The following is a 23,497-nucleotide window of genomic DNA, read 5'->3' on the forward strand; positions in this document are numbered from 1 at the left end:
TATCCTCAAGATATACACTAGTTCTAGTTTCCATGACAAATGCAGACTCGTCCAGCCAATTCACAAGTGTAAAAATGGAAGCTTGATGAATTTTTGGAGTTGTTGTCCATTTTAGGGTTGTTTGGGTTAGAACTGGATTTTCACTTTTAGCACTGCCAACAAATATCCCTGAGAATAACAAGTAACCAGTTACTTACTAAAATACATATACAACCTCTATTGTTCAATGTAGCTTCCTTTAAACAAATGTGAATAGTTACCAGGTCCTTAGCAGTTAACAATACTACTGGCTCACTCACTGTGCAAGTCAGTAATTGAAAGCTTGGAGGTAAGAGGATATTTTAACCACCTGTTTGTTTAATATCTCATCACAAAAGTATATTACATCACATAAGCATGGAATGCTGAGTTGAAAGGAAAGAATGCTTAATAGATGTTCATCATAAAAATTGTCACAGAATTTAAGTTTAATGAATAGTCTTGCTCAGATGTATCATCACAAAACTAGGAACCTGGATATTGTGGGAGGTATTCAGGGTTCATGAATAGCAGAGAAGAACTCATGATGGACACAGAAGAGTTACTCAAAGTGGAAACAGTTGACTAGATGCCAATGAACATGTGCAGTAGACTAGTAGGTTTTAAAATCTGATTTTAAAACCTTTAATATATATGGTGAGGATGCTGGAACCCAATCTAACTCCCTTACTGTCAACTCTACAACCATTTCATTTTTAAATGGACTCCCTGTAAAGTTTGGATTAAATAAAAACATCTCAAAATAAATAATGAACTAAGATTCCCAGCCGAAAAGAAATTTCAGGTAACAAAATAAAAGAGACCTTAAACTGGGGGAAAGTGCAGATTTGTGGGGAAAAAGTCCCAATGCCTCTCTGAACATCCCAATGTAATGTTAGACCATGAGCACAGGGAACTATTGTATTCGTATTGTCTCTGATATGAGATGTCAGTTAGAGTGCTATAGTCATTTGCTGCAGTTTAGGGCTTTCCCATCCTGCATGAAACTGCAGTAGGCACTAGTGGTGACAATGAAGATTTCTGGTGCTGGGACTAATGTAACAAAGAGCCTCACAGCCAACAAGGTCATCCAAGGAATGTGGAGATGAACACGCTTGTGTCCAGGTTTAATGTTGCATGCCACCAGCGATCAGGAAAGTACAAGACCTGTCAAATCAACAAAAAAAACAGGAGCATTAATGATGCAGATTTCTGAGAAGGTAATGATGCCCAGAAGGCAACAGCTATACAATTTGTCATCTCTACCTAATCTACAACAATGTTTTGAAATCCAAGAAGGGCATCTCTAACATTCTCCCATAATTCAGTACAATTCTCTACATCCTTACCTCTCCAGGGTGGATGGTGCACTCTACCGGACGTTCATATTCTGGAAGGAAAGGATACTTTTCTGTCAACCATGACAGTGTAGTCTTGTTAGGATTAAATTCAGGTGTCTTGTCTGGAGGATAAAGAAACCAGCGCTAGAAAGAAAGACAATTGTTTAGGGTACGAGTCTGGAATGAACCCTAAAACCAGTGATCCACTCTCTTCATCCCTAAAATACGCACACTTTCATTAACTGTAAACAATGTCCTCTGAAGGACATCACATTTAGTTGAAGATAAAACGGTAATGACAAATTAGCTATTTACTATAGGTAACATTTCTTTTTTGATAAAGAATGCTCTCAGATTCCTCATGTTCAACCACTGCAAAGCAGCACCACATTAGAAGGCCCAGCTTAAGAAATTCAATCCAGTATTAGAAACCTTACAAGGATGAGATGTCCAAACCAGCACTTGTTCTTCACTTCTGTGTCATAACAAAAATCGTTAGTAATGTCTGAATGGTAGACCAAGTAGATGTTTGGCTAATGCTTAATACAAGAGCACGTCTAGTGGGCCCAGAAGTAGATGTTTTCAACCCTGAGCCCAATACAAACGTAAACCATCTACGATTTGGTTTGCTTATAAAATTACACTGTATATGCACATAGACTCATGTTGAAATAGTTTTTCCTTTTTTGAGTTAACGAAGCAAATAGATAACTGGTCATCTATTTTAATTGTGTTTTTTTGGTAACTGCTCCTCTGCACTAAAGGAAAGTGGTAGAAGACAGAAAGCTAGGAGCGAAGTTTTGTAAAAAAAAAAAAGAAGGTTCCATCTAACGTGCGGAAAAGGCACAGTGGAAGATAAACAAACAAGTCAGAGACATTGTAGAATCTGGGCCACTTTGCTAGGCACTGATGGGGGTGGGGGATGTCCTCCAGAATAAGATTTGGTATCTGAGTGATGACACTGCTCTCATCACATTGCAATCCATCAAAACCTTGGTAGAGTGAAATATGTTAAAACCTAGATAACAGAAAGTGGTTGGCTCCCGTTTGATACAGTGATTATCTAAGACAATAACTTGTATGAGACAGTCAGCTTAGAGGCAAATTTTGGACCAGTTGACTCCGAGCACAGAGGCAATTTTAAATAAGCTGTTGTTGTGTCACGTTGTTACAGATGTCTCTGATATAAACCAAAACATTATCAGTGTAGAGGGACACAATATGTGTCTCTCTATCAAGTATAATGCTTTAGTCCTCTCCCAACTGATGTAGTCATAGTGCTAAAGGTGGCAAACACAAGGAGATGATGGACAGAGCACTGAAACTTTTCAGACACTCACCCCCAGTCACAGATCTGGGTTGAATCCATCATCGTTCTTTTGCTCACTTTGCCCCCTCAGTTCAGACCCAGCCATATGCAAATCAGTCTTGACCCTGTGCCTCATGGGAACAGTCCAGCCCGAACTGCCAAGCAAGGTCTTCCCTGAACCGAAAACAAGCATCCTGGGACCGGTTTGGGGCTAACAGCCCTCATCAGCCAGGCTAGCTTGAATCCAGTGGCAAAGTGAGCAAGGAACCCACGTCTGGGCATACCCTGCCAACTTAGGGCGAACAAAGCAAACACAAGAAGATGATGGACGGAGCGCTGAAACTTTTCAGACACTCGCCCTCAGTCACAGATATGGGTTGAATCCATCATCGTTCTTTAGCTCACTTTGCCACCTCAGTTCAGACCCAGCCATATGCAAATCAGTCTTGACCTTGTGCCTCATGGGAACAGTCCAGCCACAACTGCCAAGCAAGGTCTTCCCTGAACCGGAAACAAGCATCCTGGGACTGTTTTTGGGCTAACAGTCCTCATCAGCCAGGCTAGCTTGAATCCAGTGGCAAAGTGAGCAACCGGTCCCAGGATGCTTGTTTCCGGTTCAGGGAAGACATGGCTTGGCATTTCGGGCTGGACTGTTCCCATGAGGCACAAGGTCAAGACATATTTGTATATAGCTGTGTATCAACTGGGGTGACAAAGTGAGCTAAAGAATGATGGTGGATTCAACCCAGATCTGTGACCGGGGGTGAGCGTCTGAAAAGTTTCAGCGCTTCGTCCATCATCTCTTTGTGTTTGCTTTGTTCGCCCTAAGTTAACAGGGAATGCCCAGACGTGGGTCCCTTGCTCACTTTGCCACTGGATTCAAGCTAGCCTGGCTGATGAGGGCTGTTAGCCGGAAACCGGTCTCAGGAAGACATGGCTTGGCAGTTCAGGCTGGACTGTTCCCATGAGGCACAGGGTCAAGACTGATTTGCATATAGCTGTGTCTGAACTGGGGTGGCAAAGTGAGCTAAAAAATTATGGTGGATTCAACCCAGAATGCCTTTTCCAAGTCCAGGACCAAGCATGCAGCATAAGGGAAGTATGTTGGGGCTGCATCTAGCAAAGCGGGAGTGATCTATGCAATAGCACTGACATCTCCACCGCTTCTGTAGCTTAATCCTTTCTTGTTGTGTCAAGCGCATTTCTTGTAAGAAGGCGATATGGGTGTTTCTACGCTTAAGAAAGAAGCATTCCGTGTGAGGCATCCTAGATGAGCCATTTTCAAGTGCAGGGCAATGATTTGTAACTCTGGGAAAGCGCTTCTCAAACATTGGTATGAACAGATCAGCTCTGCAACCATAGACCCTCCAACACAGTTCAATAAGATAAGAGATAACCATATCTGATTGTAAACTATTCCCGACTCTCCGCCCCAGGGCTGCAGAGCAAGTTCTAGCCACCTAGACAAAAGTTGTAAACTGAACCATTGTGCTTGACTGCAAGATCTATAGGAACTATCAAGCCCTGTAGGAGAAAGCAGTAATTGTTGCGGTGCTCGCACCTGTCCCGATCAACCCGGGAGCAACAGCAGTTTTGAGGCGGCACCGGCAGATCAGCACTTTCCCCGTGCAGACTTACCTCACATCTGGTCTGTCAGTGTGCACCTTGTGGGAGACATTCTGGGCCATGGAGTTCCAGACAGCTTCTGTGGGGCTATTCTACCAGCAAAAGTCATTATCCCATAATCCCTCCGGAAGGCTTCTGGAGAAATATATATCTGTCCAATACAAGATGGCCGACACCATGTCTTTTCCTATCTGATTCCAAACAGTTATGGATACTTTTCTGTGATTCATTTTCCTCTTTCTGTTCAGGGCCAATTTAACGAGAGGGTTTTCTGGTTGTCAGTGCGTCACAATGCTTGGAGCTTCCACGGTGTGTTCTAACGCTTATCTTCCCGTCTATTGTCCTTCAGGTTCCTGTGTCTGTCTTCACTGTCTCTTCTGGTACTCTGTTCCTTGACTACAACACCTGGGAGCTCCATTATCTCATGGAAGTTTTTACCTATTGTTTTTTTCTACTTCTTGGGGCTCTTTCTGGAGGGCACTTCTCAGCTGGGAGCTCACAAGTGTCGGAGGCAACGTGCTACTGGAAGGTGTCGCCCTTACCTCTGGCACACTAAGACTTGCATGATCAGACATCGAAACCACGTGGGGATCCTACTAGACTTAATTAGTAGGTAAAGCATTTGATTGTGCAATAGCGCATCACCTTCTGATCCTAGGCGTAAGTCAATGAATGAGTTGCACTCCCCACATCCTGGGAAGTGTCCCCTAGGTGCACTACTCTTATCCCTAGGTTGGGATGTACTCCAGTTGTTCAAAAGGTATCTTTAAACAATTTAAACTTGTAAATCAAGTGCAAGTTCTTCATATTTTAATTAAATTGACTGACAACTGATTTAGTTCAGAGTATTTCAACAATATTCCAACAATAAATGCCTAATTCTCAGGCTTCAAAAATCCCAATGCATTTCGGGCTGGGCCCTTCTTCATGGGATATGTAACCCTGTAGGGTGACGAAAATAAGAATCAAAGCTTTAGGCACAGGTTACAGGTCAATCTAAAAATCCATAGGTGGGTGTACTGCATGCTTAGAGTCCCTCATGGTAACCCCAATGGTAAATGCCATTAAATGCTGGGTTTCAATACGTTGCAGTACGTACCCAGAACGTGATTAAGGTGAAAACGTGAAATCAATGAACGCTCGTTATTTAAACAGAAAACAACTGAAGGAAAAGTTGCCGCACAAAGAAATCGTGTGTACATTTGGGACGTGATGGCAAAGTGCTTGATGATAAAAAAACCAGTGTGCATGCGGCAATGGTTATCATTATCTTTCCAATGAGTTTACACTCCTCATTGGTAAATGGAATGCGGATGAATGAAAATACGGTTTGGTCTCATATGACTTTGATTACGGAAGTAAACAAGCGCGCGTTAAAAAATAGTACCAAATAAAAATGTGGTGCGGTCTCGTATACATTTGATTGAAGAAGTAAACATGCACGTGTGTCAAAAGTGGGTGATGGTTACAGACATTTTTTTTTTTAAATCATGCATGGTGTTCTTATTAATCGCTCACCATGTAAAAAGTTTTAAGACCATTTCGAACACTTCTCCGTCAGGCGTCAATGTCGGACGCCATATTGATGGTGTTAAATACGCATGAGTTAGTATAGTAAACATAAAAAGAAAGGACAAGGTTGGGCACCAAACTCGGCGTCATTGTTGAAAGGTTTAGGAAGAATGTGCAGTATATTCCATCAAGAAAGGAAATTTTGTCACATACTTATTGTGTGCATCACATCTGAAGTAACGGATCAGCATAATCAACATCATCTACATAGTTAATGACGAATATAACATGTTCCTCATGTAGACCGTGCTTATTGAGAGTGTGAACATAAAGAAGGGACAAGGTTGGGCCTGAAAATTTGGCTCCATTATTAAAAGGTTAAAGAAGAATACACAGTGTAAATCATCAAGAAATCAAATTCAGTCCCAAAAAACAAAGTGTGCATCACATCCAGAGTAACAGATCAACATAGTAAACATAAACTATACCAAATATAACATGTTCCTCATGCAAATTGTAGTTCCAAACAACGGCGGACACAGTGACCGCACTTCCCTGTGATGTTCCCTTGTTGTGTATGAAAAAAGTAGCCAATCTGGTTGAGTGTGCACAAAAACTACTCCAACACTCGCCGTCGTCGAGTGCCAACTGCTATGCAGATAAATGAGAAAGTCAGATTTGTGGAGTGGTGCACCGCTCGTTATTGAGACAAGTGGTAGTCAATTAGTCAATGAGTCTTGTGATGTTAAAAGTCTTGATTAATTCTTTATTTTCAAAAAATTGCCAGCCAACGCGTTTCGTTCATGAGAATGAACTTGTTTAGGGCATGCGTATACATGCCTGGTTGAGGAAAGCGTTAGTGTAGGGTGGTAGTCCGAGCTGCACGGGCCGCCTTGGTAAGGGCCGGTGTGCGCTAAAGCTGAGAGTAGGGCTGGGTGTTGAGCTGTCTGCTTCTGTGATAAGAGGGGTCCACTCTTATCACAGAAGCGGACAGCTCAACAGCTCAGATTTAGCGCACACCGGCCCTTACCAAGGCTGCCCGTGCAGCCCGGACTACCACCCTACACTATCGCTTTCCTCAACCAGGAACGTATACGCATGCCCTGAAGAAGTTCATTCTCATGAACGAAACGCGTTCGCTGGCAATTTTTTGAAAATAAAGAATTATTCAAGACTCTTAGCATCACAAGACTCATTGACTAATTTAACTACAACTTGTCTCAATAATGAGCGGTGCACCACTCCACGAATCGGACTATATCATGTTCCTCATGTAGTCTATCACAAGTAGACATGCACAGCGTCCTGCAACATTTGAAAGTCCCATCAATGATAGGATGGGTCCAACGCAGGTTCATGAATAAGTGAGCATGTAGATGTAAGATCAGGGTAAGATAAAGGATAAATAGACTTATGAATGATGTTGATTCGTATGTGGGTGGGTATATTGATATTAGATGAAAGAAATAAACATGAAATTTTTCGGTATGTAAATGTGCCGATGAAGTAAGGGGATGCGCACCTTAGGTGGTGTCAACAGGAATGTGTGTGTCGGCTTGGAGTGTGTTGGTGTGGGGTGCCTCACATGTATTCTATGTTAATGTCTATTATGCGATTATTTTGTGTGGAAAGTTGAGGCTAATTGAAGTGAGTGTCTACCAACGGAGTCCTAAGTACTCTGATGAACGTAAGTTGAATAACCTATAAATAACAGTGCACTTTACAGTAAGCAACTAAATTCCATGAGAACGTTGAGTCCCTTGGGGATTAAGGTGTCAAGTCAATTAATCCAGTGTATCTGTCAGGGACTGGATCAGTGACCCGAATGATATCACAGCCACTAACCTTTGTCGCGGGACTCAGCAGGAACGATTGTAGTTGCGTGAACCCCACCTCCCGTAAGCGCCCTCTCCCACAGAGAGAAAACACCCTACTGCGTGAGGAGGCCCCAGGGGAAACGGGGAAAAGGGACAAAACAACAAGGGTAGTTGCGGCAGGTGAGGTGTTCCCCCTGGTCTGTTCGAGAGGACTAGGACTTCTTGCGATTGGGCTGCTCAGGTTTCCCCTGCACCCAGGACGTTAATTCCTCAATACTCTAGTAGAGTGCCTGGGAGGAGGGTCTGATGTCACCTGCACAAGTCACGGTAATGAACAAAGGATTCCTGCAGTGACGCTGGGCGAATGACTAGATAAAGGGTCTGTTGTCGCCTGCAGAATGTCTCGTAATTAAACAAAAAAGGAAAGCTTCCTGAAAATGGGTAATGTTCCTTTAAGTATCTTAGCGTTAGGATTGACAACGCTCCGGTAATTACGAAGCGGTTTCACTCACCGCTTCTTCTTCCCCTGGAAAGCGGCCACGTAGCAGCAATGTCTACTGTAAGCCTTATCTCGGCAGAAAGCGGAACCGGCAATCAGCGCGTCGGAAGAACAGGTACTCCTTGACAAGAGCAGGGCTTGGCGATTGCACGCTGTGCGTTACTTTCGATTTCACGGTTTCTACCGTGACCCCTGGGATGCTCGAGAAGGCGGTCACGGTTCCTCCCGTAACCCCTGGGCTATATGGGAATGCGGATCACCCCCTTGGCGAAAGGAGACAGAGAAGGCGGCGCGCTTGCCCTTCCTACGAATACCTGCTTTTTCCGCTCCGTTCTTCTCTCGGAGGGTTGCTCCGCTGTTCACCCGACTCGGCTTGGCTTCGACGACTGGAGAGACGCTGCAAATGCTTCCCGCTGGTATCCGGCGGGGAGCACCATCCGCCATATCCTCTCGGTCTTTGATTGTCAAGCACTTTCCTCTTGAGGAGGTGGTGCTTATATACAAGGGTGGTCCTAGCCTAATTTTGAGGCGGCCCACGGCATGCTGGGACATGTAGTATTCCGGGCCTTTCTTCCACCAGCTTCCTGAATTAGGGGTCTGTTTGTGTCTACATAGTTCCTGCCTAGCGGTTGCCCCTCGGGTGATCGCTACAGTATCTCACTTTGGAGGAAATATTTTCTGTTGCCAATCCCCTCTCGTAAAGGTACAACTTCCAACACAGTAAACCTCAATTGGCTACTGTCATGACAATGCGTAAGGAAATGTGTGGCCACAGTCGATTTTTCATTTAATTTGCATTCGGTTTTGCCAAAGTAAGTAAGACCACAAGGCCATTTAAGTAGGTAAAGGACATTTTTGGAATCACAACTGGCTGGGATGTACAAATTGATATTTGCGTGTTTTGATGGACGGGTAATGATAGCCTTAGAATGAAACCCATGAGTACAAAAGAGACATTCCTATAGAGGAGTGGTCCATATTGTTGTAAGTAAATTCCAGGATATTTCTCTTGCCATTCTTGTTTTTGTTTTGTCTTTATTTCTGCTTTGATGTCCATTATTACATCGGTATCAACAACATCCACCTGAAAACATTGTGGTGGCAGTTTCAGTTGTGGTGTTTCTCGTTGTACACACATATCATCACTTATCCCAATGCGTGATAGAGCATCTGCTTTGTTATTACCTTTTCCTGGTCTATAAGTGATGATAAAATTATAATCATTGAAAAACAGGGTTCATTGTAATTGAAGGGCAGAAAGTGCTTTGACAGATCGTAGCATTTGTAAATTACGGTGAGCCATATAGATGGTAATAGGGTGTCAAGCACCCAACAAGTAATGTCGCCACTCTTCAAAGACAGCTTTTATGGCCAATAATACCCTATCAGCTATTGCATAATTTTGTTCGACAGGGGACAATTTTCTAGAGTAATATGCTATGGGATGCATCTGACCCCTGTTTTTGTGCCTTTGAGACAAAATGCCTCCTATGGCAAATTGCGAGGCATCTGCTTCAATTATAAAGGGCTGAGAGGGGTCCGGATGCATCAGGATGGGGGCTGATGTGAATTGTGTCTTTAAATCTTGAAAGACCTGCACAGCAACAACTTTGTAATGGGAGTGATAAGCTGTGTGAAATTGTGGGTAAAGCGTCTATAAAAGTTGGCAAATCCCAAGAAACTTTGGATTTGTTTCACAGACAAGGGACTTGGCCAGGTACATATAGCTTGGATTTTCTTTGGGTCCATTTCAATTCCGGACGGACTAATAATGTAACCTAAAAGGCGACTTTGTTGACATGAAACATACTTTTCTCTAATTTGACATATAATGAATTTTTTAAAAGCTGTTGAAGAATGTCTCTTACTTGTTTCACATGTACTTCCGTAGATTTTGAATATATTAGTTTATCATTAATATACACCACACAACATACGTCCAGAAAATCCCTTAACACCTCATTTATAAAAAACTGGAACGCTGCTGGAGCGTTGCAGAGTCCGAAGGGCATCACTTGGTATTCGTAAAGGCCGAATTTGGTACGGAAGGCTGTCTTCCATTCACCGCTCTCACGGACTCGTACAAGATGATAAGCTCCGCGCAAATGCAGTTTGGTATAAATGGTTGCATCCTTTATTTGATCTAATAATGTTGGTATGAACGGTAAGGGATACCGATTCTTTATGATTACGTTATTAATTGCACGGTAATCGATACACAAGCGTAATTCACCCACTTTTTTCCTATGAAAACGAGGGGAGATGAAACCGGGGACTTGGAATGTCTAATGAAACCGTTAGCAAGGTGTTCATCTAAATAGTTGCGTAAAAGATCATTCTCAGTCTCAGTCAGAGCGTAAATACGGCTACATGGTAGAGTTGCGCCAGGTGTCAAGTCAATACGACAGTCGTAGACCCTATGTGGTGGTAGGGTGTTTGCTTTCTTTTTGTCAAAAACGTCTATAAGATCGTCATATTCTTTAGGCACTCCCTCCAGTAATAATATATTTTTGGACTCCTGAGGAAAATCATACCCTTGAACTAGATGTTCTAGTATCTGATGGGGTAAACATTCAGAATGACAATAGTCTGATTTAAACAAAACAGTTTTTTGCCACCAGTCAATATGAGGGTTATGTAAAACCAACCTAGGGATTCCTAATATCAAGCAAAATTGAGGTGTGTCTATTATGTCACAGAATATGTCTTCAGTATGTTTTGTAGAGCACGTCATGGTAAGAATCTCCGTATGATATCTTATGGGCCCTGAAGTTAACTCCTTCCCATCTAAAGCTCTTACTATTTCTGGAGTCTTTTTTTAGTAAACTTTTTAATCCTAACTCATGCATTAATTGTGCATCTATGAAATTTCCTGTGGCTCCTGAATCTATTAGAGCGTCCACGGACCATAATCTGGTTTTATCTTCTTGGGACTGTAATAATACTCGAATGCTAAGATGATACAGTGAAGTCATAGGAGTGGTGGAGGCCAAACTAGACTGTTTACTTGAGAAACTGACCTCATTGTTTATCGAGCTTTTCATGGTTTCCTTTTGAACGCGGAGTATTTTAAAGCGTTTTCTGTCAAAACATGAACTTCATGCATATCATGATCATGACAACTTATAAGCAGTGGCCAAGTTGCTATGTTACAACATACCCACTAAACAAGCATTGATACATATCACAGTAAACAAGCATTGATACATAACACCATGCATATTATTGGAGTGCTGGAAGCACAGGATAGGGGTGGGTTTTACTTGGGAAAAGCTACTCTATATAGAGTGGTAAAGTACTGGATCATGACAGCCCTCGCTGAAACCCCACGCATCCGCAGAGCCAGAGCAGGTGGAAGATCCTTCTCCCACATCGCAGCAAAGACCTGGAACGAGCACCCGATCAACATCAGACGCACCCCCTCTCTGCACTTCTTCAGGAACAGCCTAAAGACCTGGCTCTTTGGCTGACTCAGAGCTGCACCCCACCCCCCAGCGCCTTGAGACCCTCACAGGTGAGTAGCGAGCTTCATAATTCCCTGGTTTATTGATTGATAACATAATCAATGTGACTCCTTCAACCCACCCAGCGCTCTGTCTTTTTCATATTGTTTCTCTTAAGGGAGTCTTTCATTGTACACAAAGGAGCACAGGTCCCATACACCTGAATACTATCCTCAAGATATACACTAGTTCTAGTTTCCATGACAAATGCAGACTCGTCCAGCCAATTCACAAGTGTAAAAATGGAAGCTTGATGAATTTTTGGAGTTGTTGTCCATTTTAGGGTTGTTTGGGTTAGAACTGGATTTTCACTTTTAGCACTGCCAACAAATATCCCTGAGAATAACAAGTAACCAGTTACTTACTAAAATACATATACAACCTCTATTGTTCAATGTAGCTTCCTTTAAACAAATGTGAATAGTTACCAGGTCCTTAGCAGTTAACAATACTACTGGCTCACTCACTGTGCAAGTCAGTAATTGAAAGCTTGGAGGTAAGAGGATATTTTAACCACCTGTTTGTTTAATATCTCATCACAAAAGTATATTACATCACATAAGCATGGAATGCTGAGTTGAAAGGAAAGAATGCTTAATAGATGTTCATCATAAAAATTGTCACAGAATTTAAGTTTAATGAATAGTCTTGCTCAGATGTATCATCACAAAACTAGGAACCTGGATATTGTGGGAGGTATTCAGGGTTCATGAATAGCAGAGAAGAACTCATGATGGACACAGAAGAGTTACTCAAAGTGGAAACAGTTGACTAGATGCCAATGAACATGTGCAGTAGACTAGTAGGTTTTAAAATCTGATTTTAAAACCTTTAATATATATGGTGAGGATGCTGGAACCCAATCTAACTCCCTTACTGTCAACTCTACAACCATTTCATTTTTAAATGGACTCCCTGTAAAGTTTGGATTAAATAAAAACATCTCAAAATAAATAATGAACTAAGATTCCCAGCCGAAAAGAAATTTCAGGTAACAAAATAAAAGAGACCTTAAACTGGGGGAAAGTGCAGATTTGTGGGGAAAAAGTCCCAATGCCTCTCTGAACATCCCAATGTAATGTTAGACCATGAGCACAGGGAACTATTGTATTCGTATTGTCTCTGATATGAGATGTCAGTTAGAGTGCTATAGTCATTTGCTGCAGTTTAGGGCTTTCCCATCCTGCATGAAACTGCAGTAGGCACTAGTGGTGACAATGAAGATTTCTGGTGCTGGGACTAATGTAACAAAGAGCCTCACAGCCAACAAGGTCATCCAAGGAATGTGGAGATGAACACGCTTGTGTCCAGGTTTAATGTTGCATGCCACCAGCGATCAGGAAAGTACAAGACCTGTCAAATCAACAAAAAAAACAGGAGCATTAATGATGCAGATTTCTGAGAAGGTAATGATGCCCAGAAGGCAACAGCTATACAATTTGTCATCTCTACCTAATCTACAACAATGTTTTGAAATCCAAGAAGGGCATCTCTAACATTCTCCCATAATTCAGTACAATTCTCTACATCCTTACCTCTCCAGGGTGGATGGTGCACTCTACCGGACGTTCATATTCTGGAAGGAAAGGATACTTTTCTGTCAACCATGACAGTGTAGTCTTGTTAGGATTAAATTCAGGTGTCTTGTCTGGAGGATAAAGAAACCAGCGCTAGAAAGAAAGACAATTGTTTAGGGTACGAGTCTGGAATGAACCCTCAAACCAGTGATCCACTCTCTTCATCCCTAAAATACGCACACTTTCATTAACTGTAAACAATGTCCTCTGAAGGACATCACATTTAGTTGAAGATAAAACGGTAATGACAAATTAGCTATTTACTATAGGTAACATTTCTTTTTTGATAAAGAATGCTCTCAGATTCCTCATGTTCAACCACTGCAAAGCAGCACCACATTAGAAAGCCCAGCTTAAGAAATTCAATCCAGTATTAGAAACCTTACAAGGATGAGATGTCCAAACCAGCACTTGTTCTTCACTTCTGTGTCATAACAAAAATCGTTAGTAATGTCTGAATGGTAGACCAAGTAGATGTTTGGCTAATGCTTAATACAAGAGCACGTCTAGTGGGCCCAGAAGTAGATGTTTTCAACCCTGAGCCCAATACAAACGTAAACCATCTACGATTTGGTTTGCTTATAAAATTACACTGTATATGCACATAGACTCATGTTGAAATAGTTTTTCCTTTTTTGAGTTAACGAAGCAAATAGATAACTGGTCATCTATTTTAATTGTGTTTTTTTGGTAACTGCTCCTCTGCACTAAAGGAAAGTGGTAGAAGACAGAAAGCTAGGAGCGAAGTTTTGTAAAAAAAAAAAAGAAGGTTCCATCTAACGTGCGGAAAAGGCACAGTGGAAGATAAACAAACAAGTCAGAGACATTGTAGAATCTGGGCCACTTTGCTAGGCACTGATGGGGGTGGGGGATGTCCTCCAGAATAAGATTTGGTATCTGAGTGATGACACTGCTCTCATCACATTGCAATCCATCAAAACCTTGGTAGAGTGAAATATGTTAAAACCTAGATAACAGAAAGTGGTTGGCTCCCGTTTGATACAGTGATTATCTAAGACAATAACTTGTATGAGACAGTCAGCTTAGAGGCAAATTTTGGACCAGTTGACTCCGAGCACAGAGGCAATTTTAAATAAGCTGTTGTTGTGTCACGTTGTTACAGATGTCTCTGATATAAACCAAAACATTATCAGTGTAGAGGGACACAATATGTGTCTCTCTATCAAGTATAATGCTTTAGTCCTCTCCCAACTGATGTAGTCATAGTGCTAAAGGTGGCAAACACAAGGAGATGATGGACAGAGCACTGAAACTTTTCAGACACTCACCCCCAGTCACAGATCTGGGTTGAATCCATCATCGTTCTTTTGCTCACTTTGCCCCCTCAGTTCAGACCCAGCCATATGCAAATCAGTCTTGACCCTGTGCCTCATGGGAACAGTCCAGCCCGAACTGCCAAGCAAGGTCTTCCCTGAACCGAAAACAAGCATCCTGGGACCGGTTTGGGGCTAACAGCCCTCATCAGCCAGGCTAGCTTGAATCCAGTGGCAAAGTGAGCAAGGAACCCACGTCTGGGCATACCCTGCCAACTTAGGGCGAACAAAGCAAACACAAGAAGATGATGGACGGAGCGCTGAAACTTTTCAGACACTCGCCCTCAGTCACAGATATGGGTTGAATCCATCATCGTTCTTTAGCTCACTTTGCCACCTCAGTTCAGACCCAGCCATATGCAAATCAGTCTTGACCTTGTGCCTCATGGGAACAGTCCAGCCACAACTGCCAAGCAAGGTCTTCCCTGAACCGGAAACAAGCATCCTGGGACTGTTTTTGGGCTAACAGTCCTCATCAGCCAGGCTAGCTTGAATCCAGTGGCAAAGTGAGCAACCGGTCCCAGGATGCTTGTTTCCGGTTCAGGGAAGACATGGCTTGGCATTTCGGGCTGGACTGTTCCCATGAGGCACAAGGTCAAGACATATTTGTATATAGCTGTGTATCAACTGGGGTGACAAAGTGAGCTAAAGAATGATGGTGGATTCAACCCAGATCTGTGACCGGGGGTGAGCGTCTGAAAAGTTTCAGCGCTTCGTCCATCATCTCTTTGTGTTTGCTTTGTTCGCCCTAAGTTAACAGGGAATGCCCAGACGTGGGTCCCTTGCTCACTTTGCCACTGGATTCAAGCTAGCCTGGCTGATGAGGGCTGTTAGCCGGAAACCGGTCTCAGGAAGACATGGCTTGGCAGTTCAGGCTGGACTGTTCCCATGAGGCACAGGGTCAAGACTGATTTGCATATAGCTGTGTCTGAACTGGGGTGGCAAAGTGAGCTAAAAAATTATGGTGGATTCAACCCAGAATGCCTTTTCCAAGTCCAGGACCAAGCATGCAGCATAAGGGAAGTATGTTGGGGCTGCATCTAGCAAAGCGGGAGTGATCTATGCAATAGCACTGACATCTCCACCGCTTCTGTAGCTTAATCCTTTCTTGTTGTGTCAAGCGCATTTCTTGTAAGAAGGCGATATGGGTGTTTCTACGCTTAAGAAAGAAGCATTCCGTGTGAGGCATCCTAGATGAGCCATTTTCAAGTGCAGGGCAATGATTTGTAACTCTGGGAAAGCGCTTCTCAAACATTGGTATGAACAGATCAGCTCTGCAACCATAGACCCTCCAACACAGTTCAATAAGATAAGAGATAACCATATCTGATTGTAAACTATTCCCGACTCTCCGCCCCAGGGCTGCAGAGCAAGTTCTAGCCACCTAGACAAAAGTTGTAAACTGAACCATTGTGCTTGACTGCAAGATCTATAGGAACTATCAAGCCCTGTAGGAGAAAGCAGTAATTGTTGCGGTGCTCGCACCTGTCCCGATCAACCCGGGAGCAACAGCAGTTTTGAGGCGGCACCGGCAGATCAGCACTTTCCCCGTGCAGACTTACCTCACATCTGGTCTGTCAGTGTGCACCTTGTGGGAGACATTCTGGGCCATGGAGTTCCAGACAGCTTCTGTGGGGCTATTCTACCAGCAAAAGTCATTATCCCATAATCCCTCCGGAAGGCTTCTGGAGAAATATATATCTGTCCAATACAAGATGGCCGACACCATGTCTTTTCCTATCTGATTCCAAACAGTTATGGATACTTTTCTGTGATTCATTTTCCTCTTTCTGTTCAGGGCCAATTTAACGAGAGGGTTTTCTGGTTGTCAGTGCGTCACAATGCTTGGAGCTTCCACGGTGTGTTCTAACGCTTATCTTCCCGTCTATTGTCCTTCAGGTTCCTGTGTCTGTCTTCACTGTCTCTTCTGGTACTCTGTTCCTTGACTACAACACCTGGGAGCTCCATTATCTCATGGAAGTTTTTACCTATTGTTTTTTTCTACTTCTTGGGGCTCTTTCTGGAGGGCACTTCTCAGCTGGGAGCTCACAAGTGTCGGAGGCAACGTGCTACTGGAAGGTGTCGCCCTTACCTCTGGCACACTAAGACTTGCATGATCAGACATCGAAACCACGTGGGGATCCTACTAGACTTAATTAGTAGGTAAAGCATTTGATTGTGCAATAGCGCATCACCTTCTGATCCTAGGCGTAAGTCAATGAATGAGTTGCACTCCCCACATCCTGGGAAGTGTCCCCTAGGTGCACTACTCTTATCCCTAGGTTGGGATGTACTCCAGTTGTTCAAAAGGTATCTTTAAACAATTTAAACTTGTAAATCAAGTGCAAGTTCTTCATATTTTAATTAAATTGACTGACAACTGATTTAGTTCAGAGTATTTCAACAATATTCCAACAATAAATGCCTAATTCTCAGGCTTCAAAAATCCCAATGCATTTCGGGCTGGGCCCTTCTTCATGGGATATGTAACCCTGTAGGGTGACGAAAATAAGAATCAAAGCTTTAGGCACAGGTTACAGGTCAATCTAAAAATCCATAGGTGGGTGTACTGCATGCTTAGAGTCCCTCATGGTAACCCCAATGGTAAATGCCATTAAATGCTGGGTTTCAATACGTTGCAGTACGTACCCAGAACGTGATTAAGGTGAAAACGTGAAATCAATGAACGCTCGTTATTTAAACAGAAAACAACTGAAGGAAAAGTTGCCGCACAAAGAAATCGTGTGTACATTTGGGACGTGATGGCAAAGTGCTTGATGATAAAAAAACCAGTGTGCATGCGGCAATGGTTATCATTATCTTTCCAATGAGTTTACACTCCTCATTGGTAAATGGAATGCGGATGAATGAAAATACGGTTTGGTCTCATATGACTTTGATTACGGAAGTAAACAAGCGCGCGTTAAAAAATAGTACCAAATAAAAATGTGGTGCGGTCTCGTATACATTTGATTGAAGAAGTAAACATGCACGTGTGTCAAAAGTGGGTGATGGTTACAGACATTTTTTTTTTTAAATCATGCATGGTGTTCTTATTAATCGCTCACCATGTAAAAAGTTTTAAGACCATTTCGAACACTTCTCCGTCAGGCGTCAATGTCGGACGCCATATTGATGGTGTTAAATACGCATGAGTTAGTATAGTAAACATAAAAAGAAAGGACAAGGTTGGGCACCAAACTCGGCGTCATTGTTGAAAGGTTTAGGAAGAATGTGCAGTATATTCCATCAAGAAAGGAAATTTTGTCACATACTTATTGTGTGCATCACATCTGAAGTAACGGATCAGCATAATCAACATCATCTACATAGTTAATGACGAATATAACATGTTCCTCATGTAGACCGTGCTTATTGAGAGTGTGAACATAAAGAAGGGACAAGGTTGGGCCTGAAAATTTGGCTCCATTATTAAAAGGTTAAAGAAGAATACACAGTGTAAATCATCAAGAAATCAAATTCAGTCCCAAAAAACAAAGTGTGCATCACATCCAGAGTAACAGATCAACATAGTAAACATAAACTATACCAAATATAACATGTTCCTCATGCAAATTGTAGTTCCAAACAACGGCGGACACAGTGACCGCACTTCCCTGTGATGTTCCCTTGTTGTGTATGAAAAAAGTAGCCAATCTGGTTGAGTGTGCACAAAAACTACTCCAACACTCGCCGTCGTCGAGTGCCAACTGCTATGCAGATAAATGAGAAAGTCAGATTTGTGGAGTGGTGCACCGCTCGTTATTGAGACAAGTGGTAGTCAATTAGTCAATGAGTCTTGTGATGTTAAAAGTCTTGATTAATTCTTTATTTTCAAAAAATTGCCAGCCAACGCGTTTCGTTCATGAGAATGAACTTGTTTAGGGCATGCGTATACATGCCTGGTTGAGGAAAGCGTTAGTGTAGGGTGGTAGTCCGAGCTGCACGGGCCGCCTTGGTAAGGGCCGGTGTGCGCTAAAGCTGAGAGTAGGGCTGGGTGTTGAGCTGTCTGCTTCTGTGATAAGAGGGGTCCACTCTTATCACAGAAGCGGACAGCTCAACAGCTCAGATTTAGCGCACACCGGCCCTTACCAAGGCTGCCCGTGCAGCCCGGACTACCACCCTACACTATCGCTTTCCTCAACCAGGAACGTATACGCATGCCCTGAAGAAGTTCATTCTCATGAACGAAACGCGTTCGCTGGCAATTTTTTGAAAATAAAGAATTATTCAAGACTCTTAGCATCACAAGACTCATTGACTAATTTAACTACAACTTGTCTCAATAATGAGCGGTGCACCACTCCACGAATCGGACTATATCATGTTCCTCATGTAGTCTATCACAAGTAGACATGCACAGCGTCCTGCAACATTTGAAAGTCCCATCAATGATAGGATGGGTCCAACGCAGGTTCATGAATAAGTGAGCATGTAGATGTAAGATCAGGGTAAGATAAAGGATAAATAGACTTATGAATAATGTTGATTCGTATGTGGGTGGGTATATTGATATTAGATGAAAGAAATAAACATGAAATTTTTCGGTATGTAAATGTGCCGATGAAGTAAGGGGATGCGCACCTTAGGTGGTGTCAACAGGAATGTGTGTGTCGGCTTGGAGTGTGTTGGTGTGGGGTGCCTCACATGTATTCTATGTTAATGTCTATTATGCGATTATTTTGTGTGGAAAGTTGAGGCTAATTGAAGTGAGTGTCTACCAACGGAGTCCTAAGTACTCTGATGAACGTAAGTTGAATAACCTATAAATAACAGTGCACTTTACAGTAAGCAACTAAATTCCATGAGAACGTTGAGTCCCTTGGGGATTAAGGTGTCAAGTCAATTAATCCAGTGTATCTGTCAGGGACTGGATCAGTGACCCGAATGATATCACAGCCACTAACCTTTGTCGCGGGACTCAGCAGGAACGATGGTAGTTGCGTGAACCCCACCTCCCGTAAGCGCCCTCTCCCACAGAGAGAAAACACCCTACTGCGTGAGGAGGCCCCAGGGGAAACGGGGAAAAGGGACAAAACAACAAGGGTAGTTGCGGCAGGTGAGGTGTTCCCCCTGGTCTGTTCGAGAGGACTAGGACTTCTTGCGATTGGGCTGCTCAGGTTTCCCCTGCACCCAGGACGTTAATTCCTCAATACTCTAGTAGAGTGCCTGGGAGGAGGGTCTGATGTCACCTGCACAAGTCACGGTAATGAACAAAGGATTCCTGCAGTGACGCTGGGCGAATGACTAGATAAAGGGTCTGTTGTCGCCTGCAGAATGTCTCGTAATTAAACAAAAAAGGAAAGCTTCCTGAAAATGGGTAATGTTCCTTTAAGTATCTTAGCGTTAGGATTGACAACGCTCCGGTAATTACGAAGCGGTTTCACTCACCGCTTCTTCTTCCCCTGGAAAGCGGCCACGTAGCAGCAATGTCTACTGTAAGCCTTATCTCGGCAGAAAGCGGAACCGGCAATCAGCGCGTCGGAAGAACAGGTACTCCTTGACAAGAGCAGGGCTTGGCGATTGCACGCTGTGCGTTACTTTCGATTTCACGGTTTCTACCGTGACCCCTGGGATGCTCGAGAAGGCGGTCACGGTTCCTCCCGTAACCCCTGGGCTATATGGGAATGCGGATCACCCCCTTGGCGAAAGGAGACAGAGAAGGCGGCGCGCTTGCCCTTCCTACGAATACCTGCTTTTTCCGCTCCGTTCTTCTCTCGGAGGGTTGCTCCGCTGTTCACCCGACTCGGCTTGGCTTCGACGACTGGAGAGACGCTGCAAATGCTTCCCGCTGGTATCCGGCGGGGAGCACCATCCGCCATATCCTCTCGGTCTTTGATTGTCAAGCACTTTCCTCTTGAGGAGGTGGTGCTTATATACAAGGGTGGTCCTAGCCTAATTTTGAGGCGGCCCACGGCATGCTGGGACATGTAGTATTCCGGGCCTTTCTTCCACCAGCTTCCTGAATTAGGGGTCTGTTTGTGTCTACATAGTTCCTGCCTAGCGGTTGCCCCTCGGGTGATCGCTACAGTATCTCACTTTGGAGGAAATATTTTCTGTTGCCAATCCCCTCTCGTAAAGGTACAACTTCCAACACAGTAAACCTCAATTGGCTACTGTCATGACAATGCGTAAGGAAATGTGTGGCCACAGTCGATTTTTCATTTAATTTGCATTCGGTTTTGCCAAAGTAAGTAAGACCACAAGGCCATTTAAGTAGGTAAAGGACATTTTTGGAATCACAACTGGCTGGGATGTACAAATTGATATTTGCGTGTTTTGATGGACGGGTAATGGTTTTTCCTTTCATTATGTTGTTTCGATTGCCACAGTTCAAACAAAGGGACTGGTCTTTTGTATTTAATCTTTCCTTTGGAGTCCTTCTTGGATTCTAGCAGTTACTTGAGATTCTTAGATCTTTCATATGCAAAGAGCGGAGGTTGACTAAAGAGCCTACTAGAGTCATTCTCCGTTTGAAGCATAGGCCTGTGTTTTAAGATAGCTTCTTGATTTTGGTACTCCTGGTAGAAAATTTTGAGACTTTTAACATCCTCTTAGTGTTTTTCTGGGTCTATCAAGAAGCCAAGAGTTGTGACCTTGTTTTTGTGTTGACTCTTGCGATAGTTTTACTGAAAATAGTGTCAGGGTAACCCTATTTGAATAAATCTGTTTACCATGTTGCTCTTGCTCATATTCAACTTGTTTGGGTTAGACATTATTTTTTGGACTCTCAATAATTGAGAGTATGGTTAATGAGTTTTTAACAAGTTCTGATTAAAGCTATTGAAATGTAAGAAGTTGTTGCGATCAGTGGTTTTCCTGTAGATGTTGATCTAAAGTGTGATGTAAATCATGGTGATTTGGACATCTAAAACGTGATGTTTTCCTTGCTTATATTGTAGGTAAACCAAATTCAATCATTGATGATGTTGAGTTTATCAAAGGCCATAGTTAGTTCTGCTGTGGTTCCTTTCCATATGATGAAAATATTATCAACGTACCTCAGAAACGTCAAAAGGTTGTGATGCCGTGTTTGATCTGTGAGGAAGTTGTTTACTTCGAAAATGTGCATGGAAAGATTAGTGTAGCATGGGGAGATGCAATTTCCCATGGAAATACCAGTTCTTTGTGAAAAGTATTCATTGTTCCAGGTAAAATAGCTATGATATCAAGTGAAATGTAGTAATTCAAGTAGATATACTTTTAGATCTTCATCCATGTTGGTGCCCAACAAATAATGTTCCACTGCTTCAGTTTAAAATCATGAGGGATCGAGGAATAGAGCAAACTCACATCAATGGTACACAAAATGGGAAGGCCATGGTCTTCAAATTCAATTCCTATGATTTTAAGAAATCAGTAGTGCCTTTAACATAGGTTGTCCTTTTTTGAAAATCAGTTGTAAATGACGATCAAGGTATGTGCTCACAGGCTCGTGTATTGATTTCCTTGTTGAGACTATTGGTCTGAACGGAGGGGATCTCAAGTTTTTATGTATTTTCAGTAGCATATGAATGCTGGGAGTTTTGGGATTGTCTTGTGTTAAATACATTTTGTTTTCATCCGTGATGCTCCTCAAAGTTACTGCTGAGTTAAAATTCTGGATTTTAGTAAATTCACTTGTGGGAATGTGATCCAATTTAATGTAGGTGATGGTGTCTAAAACATGATCATTTATGTTTTGCATGTAAAAAGAGGGGTACATAATTACTGGGGCACCCCCTTTGTCTGCTTTACTGCATGTAACCTCTGGGTTATTTGCAATTCGGTCAATGATTCCCTAGTTTTTTGTGCTCATGTTTGAGTGTTTGGGTCTTTCGATACTAAGGTTGTTTGTAATTTCGTTTTTTTTTTTTTTTTTTTGAAACCGTTTATTGCAATCTCAAGAATATACAAGTATGGGCCTACAACCTTCCGGCCGGCCGCTAGAATGACAGGAGCATATGACATTCATACAGGAACACTGGGTGGCGCAGAGAAGCAAAATCAGGAGGTATCGGCGTCGTGGGCCACATCACTCTGACCCCACAATACGGTTTCATTTTATACACACAACACAAAAACCACACCCGCAAGGCAACCCGCAATCGAAAGTAACAGCACGTGCTCCCCGAATGGGGGACCCCAGCCATCAACAGGAGTCTAAAGAGGGGAAAGGGAACAGATCGAGGACTGGGGGAACTCCGTGCTCGGGGCTATGGAAAGGAGTCAACTAAGGGGACGGGGCTGGTGAGGCCGCAGGCAGCAATGGTGGCGCGCAGATACCCCCGCGGTAGGCGTTCCAGGGGCCCCATACTTTCACCCATGCCCCAGGCTTACCCCTCGCCACATACACCACCTTTTCTCGGAACATGCACCAATCCATGTGTTCTTTCCAGGCCGACACCGCCGGGGGCCTCTGGGATCCCCACAGTTGAGCAATGTCACGCTTAGCTATCATATATCCCAGAGTCACCCATCGCGTCTGCGGAACCGAGTAGTCAGTTGGTTCCCACACATTCAGCAGGCATCTCCTCGCTTCAGGCAGCAGCGCGACATGCGTAACCACTCGCAGGACCTCATGCACACCACGCCAGAATCGCTCCACCTTCGGGCATTCCCACAAAATATGCAAAAAAGTCGCCAAAGCACCACACCCACGCTTACACAACCCATCCTCAGCATAGCCCATACGCAGAAGCCTTGGCCCCGTCATGTAAACCCGATGGAGTATCTTAAGCTGGACAAAGCGAAGGCGAGTCGGTATGGCCACCTCCTTCGGAGAGGCCACCGCGGAAATCCAGTCTTCGTCGTCCAACTCCAGCCCGTCGGCAACCCAAGCCTCGCGGAGGCCAGTCAGCAATCCCGAGCGATCATTAATCAATTTTTTGTAAATGAGGGAGATCGTGCTGTCCGGAACATGGCCATCCAGCACTCTATCCTCCAGGGGGGAAGACTCCGGGATGGAGGCGACGTCTGGGAA

At 43.4% G+C, this 23,497-nt stretch overlaps 1 protein-coding gene across 2 annotated transcripts in view; it reads right to left on the minus strand.

The window, feature by feature from the left end:
* Window positions 1–335: 335 nt before the first annotated feature.
* JMJD8 (jumonji domain containing 8) overlaps window positions 336–23,497 on the minus strand; it is a 106,239-nt gene continuing 83,077 nt past the window's right edge. The window contains exons 9-12 of one of the 2 annotated variants that reach the window (XR_014969516.1): window positions 13,160–13,294; window positions 12,886–12,977; window positions 1,368–1,502; window positions 336–1,185 (exon numbers count right to left, since the gene is read on the minus strand). Coding sequence is in view for 1 of the 2 variants with exons in the window: in XM_085628342.1 (XP_085484468.1) it covers window positions 12,897–12,977; window positions 13,160–13,294 (216 nt within the window). In the remaining variant the exon portion in view is untranslated. Of the gene's footprint in view, window positions 1,186–1,367; window positions 1,503–12,131; window positions 12,978–13,159; window positions 13,295–23,497 lie in introns of those variants that run through there. The other variant, XM_085628342.1, reaches the window with a different exon arrangement.

The sequence above is a fragment of the Triturus cristatus genome, chromosome 10 (genome assembly GCF_964204655.1).
Source record: "Triturus cristatus chromosome 10, aTriCri1.1, whole genome shotgun sequence".
Lineage (NCBI taxonomy): Eukaryota > Metazoa > Chordata > Amphibia > Caudata > Salamandridae > Triturus > Triturus cristatus.